Below are 11,294 nucleotides of genomic sequence, written 5' to 3' on the forward strand. Positions count from 1 at the left end.
CCAGGTGACAGGGGGTCTGTCCAGAGGACCCAGGTGACAGGGGTTCTGTCCAGAGGACCCAGGTGACAGGGGGTCTGTCCAGAGGACCCAGGTGACAGGGGGTCTGTCCAGAGGACCCAGGTGACAGGGGGTCTGTCCAGAGGACCCAGGTGACAGGGGGTCTGTCCAGAGGACCCAGGTGACAGGGGTCTGTCCAGAGGACCCAGGTGACAGGGGGTCTGTCCAGAGGACCCAGGTGACAGGGGGTCTGTCCAGAGGACCCAGGTGACAGGGGGTCTGTCCAGAGGACCCAGGTGACAGAGGGTCTGTCCAGAGGACCCAGGTGACAGGGGTCTGTCCAGAGGACCCAGGTGACAGGGGGTCTGTCCAGAGGACCCAGGTGACAGGGGGTCTGTCCAGAGGACCCAGGTGACAGGGGTCTGTCCAGAGGACCCAGGTGACAGGGGTCTGCCCAGAGGACCCAGGTGACAGAGGGTCTGGGAAGCCAGCAGCTCACTCCAAGGTGAGACGTTCACAGTGAGAAGCAGAGGCAGCCACACCAGCTCCCCTCCCTGCAGGCAGAAGAGGACACACTGTGGGTCAGGAACCTGGGCAGAGCAGCTCTCAAAACAGGAAAGGTGGCTTATGCCCCTGTGCCAGGCTGGGGGTGGGGGAGTGGAGTTTGGGGAGGGGAGGCCTGGGGAGGGGAGGTGGGGGAGGGGAGGCCTGGGGAGGGGAGGTGGGGGAGGGGAGGTCTGGGGAGGGGAGGTGGGGGAGGGGAGGTCTGGGGAGGGGAGGTGGGGGAGGGGAGGCCTGGGGAGGGGGAGTGGGGGAGGGGAGGCCTGGGGAGGGGAAGTGGGGGAGGGGAGGCCTGGGGAGGGGAGGTGGGGGAGGGAAGGTCTGGGGAGGGGAGGCCTGGGGAGGGGAAGTGGGGGAGGGGAAGTCTGGGGAGGGGAGGTGGGGGAGGGGAGGCCTGGGGAGGGGAGGTGGGGGAGGGGAGGTCTGGGGAGGGGAGGTGGGGTTGGGAGAGGGGGAGGTGGGGGAGAGGCGGTCTGGGAGGAGAGGTCAGGAGAGTGGGTGGGTCAAGGAGATGGTCAGGGGAGGGGTAGCGATGGGACAGGAGGTTAGGGGATGGGGCGCGGAGGTGACATGGGGAGAGGTGCTCTGGGGGGAGGTCAGGAGGAGGGGTCTGAGAGGCGGTGGGCTGCTGGTTCTCCCTGTGACTTGAAGCCTCAGGAGAGCCGGGCTGGGAAGGCCAGGAAGATGCCCCAGTGGACTCAGCCTTGGGCCAAAGCCAGACAGGGAGGAAGAGCTTCTTGCAGGAGGGGCAGGACTCTCCTGGCTCATGTTGGGTCTCTGGAGGTCCCCACCTGGTCCCTCACCACCTGTTATCAGGAACAGCACCTGAGCTGAGGACTCTCCCTCTTCCCAGGGGACTGCTGCCCATCTCCAGGACTGGCCGCTCAGCCAGGACCAGCTCCACATGGGCCTCCCCCACCAATGGAGGCACCAAGCCCCGGACAGGCCTGCCTGGTTGCAGCACCACCTGCCCCTGTCCACAAGACCGGTGCTCTGCCGTCCATGAGCACCAGGACCCAGGGCAGAGACGGCCCTGCAGTGCCACCTGTGTGGGGACCCAGGTCACACACTCCTGGTGTCCTGGCAGCAGCCAGCCCTGCCCTGCAGTGCCACCTGGGTGGGGACACTCCAGTGTGTGCAGGCGGAGTCCTCAGCAGGGGCTTCAACTTTGCACATCACTCTTAGGGGCCTGCCATGGGAATGTGGCGTGCTGCCCCTTGGAGGGACAGTCTGCAGGGGCCTCATGAGGTCTCGCACCCGGCAACTCCAGCCTAGGTACTTCCCTGAAGACCCAGACACAAAAGCTGGAACGAAGACTTATGCATGAACGTTCCCAGTAGCACCGTGCCTGAAGGTCAGCAGCCAGGAATGACCCAGAGTCCGCTGATGGATGAATGGGGGAACAGGACGGGTCCATCCACACGATAGAATATTACTCAGCCCTGAAAAAGCAGCAGCTGCAGTAGCCTGCTGCTCCAGGGAGGGGACTTGAATACACCGGAGAAGCCAGTCACAGAGGGCCTCGCAGGGCGGGGCTGCAGGCACAGAGGGCCTCACGGGGAGGCGGGGCTGCAGCCACAGAGGGCAGGGGCGGGGCTGCAGGCACAGAGGGCCTCGCGGGGCGGGGCTGCAGCCACAGAGGGCAGGGCGGGACTGCAGTCACAGAGGGCCTCACGGGGCGGGGCTGCAGTCACAGAGGGCCTCGCGGGGCGGGGCTGCAGCCACAGAGGGCCTCACGGGGGGGGGCGGGGGGGCTGCAGGCACAGAGGGCCTCGCGGGGCGGGGCTGCAGCCACAGAGGGCAGGGGCGGGGCTGCAGTCACAGAGGGCCTCGCGGGGCGGGGCTGCAGCCACAGAGGGCCTCACGGGGGGGGGCGGGGGGGCTGCAGGCACAGAGGGCCTCGCGGGGCGGGGCTGCAGCCACAGAGGGCAGGGGCGGGGCTGCAGGCACAGAGGGCCTCACGGGGGGGCGGGGCTGCAGCCACAGAGGGCCTCGCGGGGCGGGGCTGCAGCCACAGAGGGCCTCACGGGGGGGCGGGGCTGCAGACACAGAGGGCGGGGCGGGGCTGCAGGCACAGAGGGCCTCGCGGGGCAGCGCTGCAGGCACAGAGGGCCACGCGGGGCGGGGCTGCAGCCACAGAGGGCCTCGCGGGGCAGTGGAGGAGGTGCCGGGGCCTGGAGGGGACTGGGGTCACTGCTGGAGTGCAGGGTAAACGGAGCATTGGGAACCAGAGGTGCTGGTCACCAGTGCTGCGCCTGGAGGAGGGACTGCGCGTTTGCCAGCTGCCACCCGCACGTGGCTCCTCCTGTCAGCGGCTCACGCCACGCCCCAGGCAGAGGCAGACCCTGAGACACCCGTGTGGGGCCAGGCGTTTTGGGGACTGCAGGCGACCCAGGGGACCCGCAAAGAGGACACGAGGCTTAAAGGGCAGTGCCAGGTGATGCTGGGCCCAGCGACCGGTGGTCCTGGTGGGATGCACATCCCAGAGCAGCAGCTGCAGACCGATTTTGAGGGTGGCCACTTTTATTGTCCACTGTGAACCAGCAGCTGGGGCGGGGGGCACCCCACCAGAGCTGAGCCTGGCCCAGCCCCGAGGACAGAGAGGCCTGAGCTACTCTGGACAGTGGTGCCCGTCAGCCAGTGAAGGGGCGGGACGCGAGGCCTCTCACCCCCAGACCTGTGACCTGTTGGGGAGCAGAGAGTGGAGGTCAGCCCCCAGGCGCGGCTGGGTCTCCTGGCAGCGCCAGGCAAGCCAGCCACTTAAGACCCCCAGGTAAACCTTCTGGAACAGCAGGGCACGTGAGGCCTGGGGCGGTTCCAGGTGGACTGAGGTCGGGGTCACCCCTCCAGCCCTGCTCCAGCCCCCCCAGATCCAGACGTGCTCACCCCTGGTCAGCAGAGGTGGCTGGAGCCAAGCCGACCCCCGCAGGGAGCCCCACCAACCTTGAAGACGTGTCCCGCCTGCGGCTCCCGCGACAGCTGCTCCAGGCTCAGGCCGTCCGCAGCAGAGGTCACGTACAGGTCGGAGTAGTCGGGTCCCCCGAAGCAGCAGGACGTGACCCTGGACACTGGCATCTCCAGGGTGCACAGCTGCGTCCCTGTTGGGAGAGCACAGGTGTGGCCCCGCACCCAGGCGGCCTGACCACACGACTCCCCTGCTCCACCCTGAGTGAGTGGTCTCTCCTGGGCTCCATTCCGCGCTGCACCCTGCCTCCTGTACTGCGGCCGTCAACAGTGTCCCGGCCCTATGCTGCCTGGGACCTCAGCCTGGGACCTCAGCCTGGGACCTTGTGTGAAACGGTCTTTTTTTTAGGTACTGAACACCAGGGTGCTTAACCACGGGCCACAACTCAGCCCTTTTAATTATTATTATTATTATTTTTTGAGACAGGGTCCTGCTGAGTTATCCAGGGTCTCCAACTTGCCATCCCTCCTGCCTCAGCCTCCCGAGTCACCGGGATTACAGGTGTGCACCACCTTGCTTGGCAAAACAGGGATGTACTTGTGAAGGATTCTGAGATGAACTCCTCCTGGTCAGGGTGGCCCTGAGGCCATGGCCGTGTCCTCACAAGAGACAGAAGAGGAGACACAGACACAGAGGAGGAGCCACGTGGAGACGGAGGCAGAGGCTGGAGGGCTGGGGCCACCAGCCCACGGCCACCTGGAGCCCAGGAGCTGGAGAGGCAGGAAGGAGCCTCCCTGAGCCTGTGGAGGCAGCTGGACACCATGGGAAGAGGCTGGTCCTGTCCACATCTTGACCCAGAGCCTGTGCAGGGGACCTGGTGTGGACACAGGGTCTCTGCAGAGGCAGTGAGTGCAGGACCCTGAGAGGAGCTCCTCCTGGTCAGGGTGGCCCTGAGGCCATGGCCATGTCCTCACAAGAGACAGAAGAGGAGACACAGACCCAGAGGAGGAGCCACGTGGAGACGGAGGCAGAGGCTGGAGGGCTGGGGCCACCAGCCCAGGGCCACCTGGAGCCCCAAGAGCTGGAGAGGCAGGAAGGAGCCTCCCTGAGCCTGTGCAGGGCTCAGCCCTGGGACCCTGACCTCAGCCCCCACCCTCCAGGGCTGGGGAGGACAAGGTCCTGTGGTTTTCAGCCGCTGGTTTGTGCTCATGTGCTCATCAGCCTCAGTGTTCTCCTGCCTTTGCCCAGTGCTAACCACCTTGGCACATGCGCCATCTGCAAAGGACCCTCTACAGTGGACGAGCTTGCAGCTGCTGCCCGCTCCTGACTTCTAGACCCTGACCGTGCACACGGAGGACACCCTGATGCCCCCGCCTGACCAGCTGCTGTGTGCACACACCTGTCTCAGGGTCTACGCGGATCACCCTGCCTCCGTCGATGCAGGCCACCCAGAGTGTCCCCATGGTGTCCAGGCACAGTCCATCGGGCATGCCTTGCGCCGGCTCCAGCTGGCACAGCAGCCGAGGGTTTGCTGCAGCAGGACAGACACAGGCACTGTGGCCAGGAGGTCACGCTGCGAGGCTCCACCAGGGCCTCAGGGGAGGGTGTCACCCACCGGGCGGGGGGGCATCTGGCACCCGCCAGGGAGGGGACACGAGGGGTGCGATCGAGGCTGGGCCACGGGCGGCCCTACCCAGGCTTCCGGTCTGCACATCGTAGTCATAGACCCGCACGGCGTAGTCCAGGCTGTCCACGTGGTAGAACGTGCGGTGGTCCAGGGACCAGTCCAGCCCGTTGGGGATGCCCAGCTGGTCCAGCTGTCTGACTACGGAGTGATCAGCGCAGAGGGTGTACAGGGAGCCCTGCCCTGGCTCCCACACCCCCGGGGCGGACGCCTCCGGCATGGTGCCTGCAGAGAGCAGAAGGTCAGCAGGCGGCACCCCAGCCCTGCCCACCCGCCCCACAGACCACAGCTGCTCAGCAGGAACTGAGACACCTGCGCGGAGAGCTGTGGTCGCCCTCAGGAGGGCAGCAGGCAGCACGGCCCTCGGGGGCCCCTGGAGTGAGCCCTGTGCGGTGTGAAGGGTGGACCCCAAAGATGGTCCACGTCCCAACCGCAGGACCTGGGACGGGCCTGGTCAGGCAGATGAGCCAGACCAGGGTCGCACCTGAAAGGCCTTTGGCAAGCCGCCCCTGCCATTGCCCGCGTCCCCAGGGTCCCCTTCTGGGCAGGGACCTGGGAAGCACAGTGTGGAAGTCTGTGCTTTGCAGCTGGAGGAACAGGCGGGCTGCCCAGAGTCCGTGTGGCCACCAGCCCCTGTTGCTAGGAGACGGGGAGAGCTCCGCAAGGTCCCCCCTGGCCCCTTGGCTGGGTCATGCCCTGGTTAGCCCTTTCAGAAGCCCACCTGCCACAAACCGCCCAGCAGGGTCCACCTTCCCATCGTTGAACCTGTTGTGGGGCTTGTCCTGGTCCAGCCTGGCCACCCACTGCACCTGCTGTGTCTCCCAGTCCAGGAGGCCCAGGCAGGTGCCAGAGGCCACCACGTAGCTGCCCTTCCTGCGAAGAGCCACACAGCCAACAGGGTCTCCTGCGGAGGACAGAGGACAGGAGGGGCGAGCTGCTGCTTCTCCATGAGATGGCGCAGCCCCACCCCATGTGGCTCCTGCTGGGAGACACCTAGGAGCACGGAAGCCGGCCTCAGTGCAGGGTCAGCCCGGGTGGCCTGGGGTCCTCCACACTCTCCCAGAGCACAGCAGCTGGACTCAGTGCAGGGTCAGCCCGGGTGGCCTGGGGTCCTCCACACCCTCCCAGAGCACAGCAGCTGGACTCAGTGCAGGGTCAGCCCGGGCGGCCTGGGGTCCTCCACACCCTCCCAGAGCACAGCAGCTGGACTCAGTGCAGGGTCAGCCCGGGCGGCCTGGGGTCCCTCCACACCCTCCCAGAGCACAGCAGCTGGACTCAGTGCAGGGTCAGCCTGGGCGGCCTGGGGTCCTCCACACCCTCCCAGAAAAGGAAGCCGGACTCAGTGCAGGGTCAGCCTGGGCGGCCTGGGGTCCCTCCACACTCTCCCAGAGCACAGCAGCTGGACTCAGTGCAGGGTCAGCCTGGGCAGCCTGGGGTCCCTCCACACCCTCCCAGAGAACAGCAGCTGGACTCAGTGCAGGGTCAGCCTGGGCGGCCTGGGGTCCTCCACACCCTCCCAGAGCACAGCAGCTGGACTCAGTGCAGGGTCAGCCCGGGTGGCCTGGGGTCCTCCACACTCTCCCAGAGCACAGCAGCTGGACTCAGTGCAGGGTCAGCCCGGGTGGCCTGGGGTCCTCCACACCCTCCCAGAGCACAGCAGCTGGACTCAGTGCAGGGTCAGCCCAGGTGGCCTGGGGTCCCTCCACACCCTCCCAGAGCACAGAAGCTGGACTCAGTGGAGGGACCCACTTCCTCAGGCCCATGGTCTACAGTCACCAGGGGACCCACTTACTCAGGCCCATGGTCTACAGTCACCAGGGGACCCACTTCCTCAGGCCCAGGGTCTGCAGCCACCAGGGGACCCACTTCCTCAGGCCCATTGTCTACAGTCACCAGGGGACCCACTTCCTCAGGTCCACGGTCTACAGTCACCAGGGGACCCACTTCCTCAGGCCCACGGTCTACAGTCACCAGGGGACCCACTTCCTCAGGCCCATGGTCTACAGCTGAAAGATAGAGACACAGGCTTCCCCAAATTGCCCACAGCCCTGCTCTTCCGCACCTGTATAAACACAAGCTTTCCCAAATTGCCCGCAGCCCCGGTCGTAAAAATGGTAAAGAATGTATAAACACAGACCTCTCCCATCTTATCTGTTAAGGCCAGGGGAGCTGACCCGAGAACAAACCTTGCTAATGATAACCCTCCTCCCGGAGGTCAGAGCGACTCAGAACTTAAGATAACATGCTTTACAATTGTATATGTTAACTAATTAGAAAGAACACTGTATAACTGCTTGCCTTTTGTTATATAAACCCTGCTAACGAGGGCTGGGGGCCTCTCTTAGCGTCACCGGTTAAGGATGCAGAGGACCAAGCTCGAGCTTGCTAATAAATGACTCTTTGCTGCTTGCATTGATCGTGGTCTCTGGTGGTCTTTGCGGGGTCTCGAGCCTTCGGGCACAACACAGCCACCAGACCCACTTCCTCCGGCCCATGGTCTACAGCCACCAGGGGACCCACTTCCTCAGGTCCACGGTCTGCAGCCACCAGACCCACTTCCTCAGGTCCACGGTCTGCAGCCACCAGGGGACCCACTTCCTCAGGCCCATTGTCTACAGTCACCAGGGGACCCACTTCCTCAGGCCCATGGTCTGCAGCCACCAGGGGACCCACTTCCTCAGGCCCACGGTCTACAGTCACCAGGGGACCCACTTCCTCAGGCCCACGGTCTACAGTCACCAGACCCACTTCCTCAGGTCCACGGTCTGCAGCCACCAGGGGACCCACTTCCTCAGGCCCATGGTCTACAGCCACCAGACCCACTTCCTCAGGCCCATGGTCTACAGCCACCAGACCCACTTCCTCAGGCCCATGGTCTACAGTCACCAGGGGACCCACTTCCTCAGGTCCACGGTCTACAGCCACCAGACCACTTCCTCAGGCCCATGGTCTACAGTCACCAGGGGACCCACTTCCTCAGGCCCATGGTCTACAGTCACCAGGGGACCCACTTCCTCAGGTCCACGGTCTACAGCCACCAGACCCACTTCCTCAGGCCCATGGTCTACAGTCACCAGGGGACCCACTTCCTCAGGTCCATGGTCTACAGCCACCAGACCCACTTCCTCAGGCCCATGGTCTACAGTCACCAGGGGACCCACTTCCTCAGGCCCACGGTCTACAGTCACCAGGGGACCCACTTCCTCAGGCCCATGGTCTACAGCCACCAGACCCACTTACTCAGGCCCTTGGTCTGCAGCCACCAGGGGACCCACTTCCTCAGGCCCACAGTCTACAGCCACCAGACCCACTTCCTCAGGCCCACGGTCTACAGCCACCAGACCCACTTCCTCAGGCCCACGGTCTACAGCCACCAGACCCACTTCTTCAGGCCCATGGTCTACAGTCACCAGGGGACCCACTTCCTCAGGCCCATGGTCTACAGCCACCAGACCCACTTCCTCAGGCCCATGGTCTACAGTCACCAGGGGACCCACTTCCTCAGGCCCACGGTCTACAGCCACCAGACCCACTTCCTCAGGCCCATGGTCTACAGTCACCAGGGGACCCACTTACTCAGGCTCTTGGTCTACAGTCACCAGGGGACCCACTTCCTCAGGCCCTTGGTCTGCAGCCACCAGAGCCACTTACTCAGGCCCATGGTCTACAGTCACCAGGGGACCCACTTCCTCAGGCCCATGGTCTGCAGCCACCAGACCCACTTACTCAGGCCCTTGGTCTGCAGCCACCAGCGGACCCACTTCCTCAGGCCCATGGTCTACAGTCACCAGGGGACCCACTTCCTCAGGCCCAGGGTCTGCAGTCACCAGGGGACCCACTCCCTCAGGTCCACGGTCTACAGTCACCAGACCCACTTCCTCAGGCCCATGGTCTACAGTCACCAGACCCACTTACTCAGGCCCACGGTCTGCACCTCCCCGGAGAGTGGGTTCCACCGGCACACGGTCCTGGCGTTGATGTCCACATACACCAGCTGCCCGGTCTCCTCCTCCCACACGGGACACTCCCCCATTCTGTGCTTCTCCCTGATGACAGCTTCGATCCTGGGGGCAGCCATGGCCTGGTAGGAGGGCAGGGCTGTGAGTGCCTGCTCCTCCACCCGTCCTCCTGGTCACCCGGAGTGAGGACTGCTGGACTTGTGAGCTGGGCGCTGCCAGGTGTGTGACCGATTCTGTGGTCTCAGGGACAGCCCACTTCTGCTGCCTGAAGCCTCACCCAGGCAGATCAGAACGCAGAGGGACCCACCCAAGCCAGCGCCCATCCCAGCTCCTCTGGGCCACACGCACTCTCCATGAACCTGAGAAATCCACAGGAAATGCCGGTGCAAGTCCCCTGAAAGGCAGCATTCTGCAGAGGCTCCCCAAGGCTGCACCTCTCCCTGTGGAGGCACAGTGTTCCACTAGGTGTTCCCCACCTCCCCGCCCAGCTGCAGCCTGGGAAGCAGACTGCCAAGCTGAGCAGCTGTCCAGGTGGGGGGCTCAGAGGTGGGCTTGGGGGATCTGCACTCAGCCCTGGCCTCTCCTCCCAGGAGACCTCTTCCCCAGAAGGGCTCGCTGCACCGCCCCACTTGTAACTGGATTGTTGTGCAAAGCCTCCCTTGGTGGGACTTTCACAGAGCCCCTCCTGGACACCGGGAGGCCCCGTAGCCCAGGACTCGCATACCCCTGCGGCTTCGCGGCTCCGCAGCCCTCCTCCTGCCTGCTCGCCTCAGCTCGGTGGGACTCTGCGCACACTGGCCTCTGCGCACACCGGGTGGTGGTGGCAACTCCCTTCCGCCCTCCTCCCTCCCTCGTTCCTCCCTGTCCTTGCCAAACCATCAGCGCCCGAGGTGATGGCGCGCTGTAGCCTGCTCCGTCCTGCAGAGTCCCGAGCGCAGTTGCAGGAGCCGCCCGTGAACTCTGCACTAGGGTGGGAGAAAGGCGGCCCGGGACCTCCCTTCCACAGGGCCCCTGAGCTCGCGGCCAGCGCCCCCGCCAGGCATCTCTGCGACGTCCTCACGCAGCTGGGCAGGGCGGGGGCTGCGCGGCTCCTCAGCCCTCTGGGTTCTCATCTCGCATGGGCAGCGCGGGACACTGTGCTACCCGTCCCAGTTGCAGAACGAGAGCGCCTGCTTGCAACTGCGGGTCCTCGAGGCTCACCTAGGCGGGCTCACAAGGAGCTCCGCGCACAGGCGTGGCCGGGCAGGCGTAGAGGGCGCGCTGGGAGGCACACCCGAAGCCCTGGGCAGACAGACAGGGGTCGCTGGGCAGGCACATGCGGGGGGCGGGGCAGTCGCTGGGCAGGCACACGGGGACTCCTGGGAGGCACGCGGGGGCGCGGAGCGCAGCTCTACTCACGGGCATCCTGTGAAGAACTCTGCTGACCCCCCAGCTTCACCCGCTGACCGACCCGAACCTCGCCCACCTGGCCATGGTACCCAAACTTTCACAAGCACCCGCATCTTCCTCCACCCTCCGAGCCCCCTCCGAGGACTTCTGCCCAGTGCCGCTCCTCTGGTGTCAGGGCGCCCGGTCTCTCTCCTGCCACCACCGCGTGCCCGCAGGATCTCAGCGGCACCCGACAGGGAGAGGAGTGTCCCGGAAGGTGCTGCTCTCTTGCAGGCGCGTGCCCCAAGGCTTCCTCCCGCTGTGGAGGAGGACTTGGCACCGGCCGAGTCCACCCTCCTCTCCCCGAAAGGCTGCTGGCTTGGTGGAGGTGGATTCCCCACACTGACGCCTCCATGTCTGAGTGAGCCCGGCTCCTCCCAGGGGCTACAGCCCCTGGACCCCAAGGACCCGGCTGAAAGGCTGCCCCCTTCCCCCCGGGGGCCAGAACAGGCTTCCTGGGTGCACGGACTCCGCGGGATGGCATGTAACCCGGGAACCTCCTCCTGGCTTCCCAAGTCGGCAGCTCTGCAGCATCCTCACCCCAAACCCTGGCCCCACAGCTCCTTAGGGCCCTGGACGCCAGGCGCCTGTCTGGGAGGCTGCCGAGGCCAGTGCTGGGTGGCTGGCTCCTGCCCTCCAAGCCCAGGAAGGGCCACCTGCTGTGGGTGGAAGGGGTCTAAAGGAAAATAAATGGGGACCCTGGAGCCGAGGAGGTGGGGCCACTCAGGAGAGGTGCTTGGGTCTTGGAAGCCCTGCTTTC

The 11,294-nt window shown here is 65.3% G+C and overlaps 1 protein-coding gene across 8 annotated transcripts; it reads right to left on the minus strand.

Annotated features, from left to right (window-relative positions):
- Positions 1–3,075: 3,075 nt before the first annotated feature.
- LOC124993671 (regucalcin-like) lies at positions 3,076–10,753 on the minus strand. 8 transcript variants are annotated; one of them, XM_047565497.1, is made up of 8 exons: positions 10,505–10,753; positions 9,414–9,465; positions 9,063–9,228; positions 5,869–6,051; positions 5,157–5,372; positions 4,863–4,994; positions 3,502–3,656; positions 3,076–3,242 (listed from the first exon to the last, which is right to left on the minus strand). In XM_047565497.1, exons 1-8 carry the CDS (start codon positions 10,606–10,608, stop codon positions 3,192–3,194), a joined length of 1,059 nt encoding a protein of 352 aa, XP_047421453.1. In that variant the 5' UTR covers positions 10,609–10,753; the 3' UTR covers positions 3,076–3,191. The 8 variants fall into 8 exon arrangements, with proteins under 8 accessions (XP_047421453.1, XP_047421457.1, XP_047421472.1 ...); XM_047565501.1 differs by having other exon boundaries at positions 9,414–9,500; positions 10,505–10,612; XM_047565516.1 differs by lacking the exon at positions 9,414–9,465 and adding an exon at positions 9,466–9,500 and having other exon boundaries at positions 10,505–10,606.
- Positions 10,754–11,294: the final 541 nt, after the last annotated feature.

This window comes from Sciurus carolinensis, chromosome 1 (assembly GCF_902686445.1).
Source record: "Sciurus carolinensis chromosome 1, mSciCar1.2, whole genome shotgun sequence".
Taxonomy (NCBI): Eukaryota; Metazoa; Chordata; class Mammalia; order Rodentia; family Sciuridae; genus Sciurus; species Sciurus carolinensis.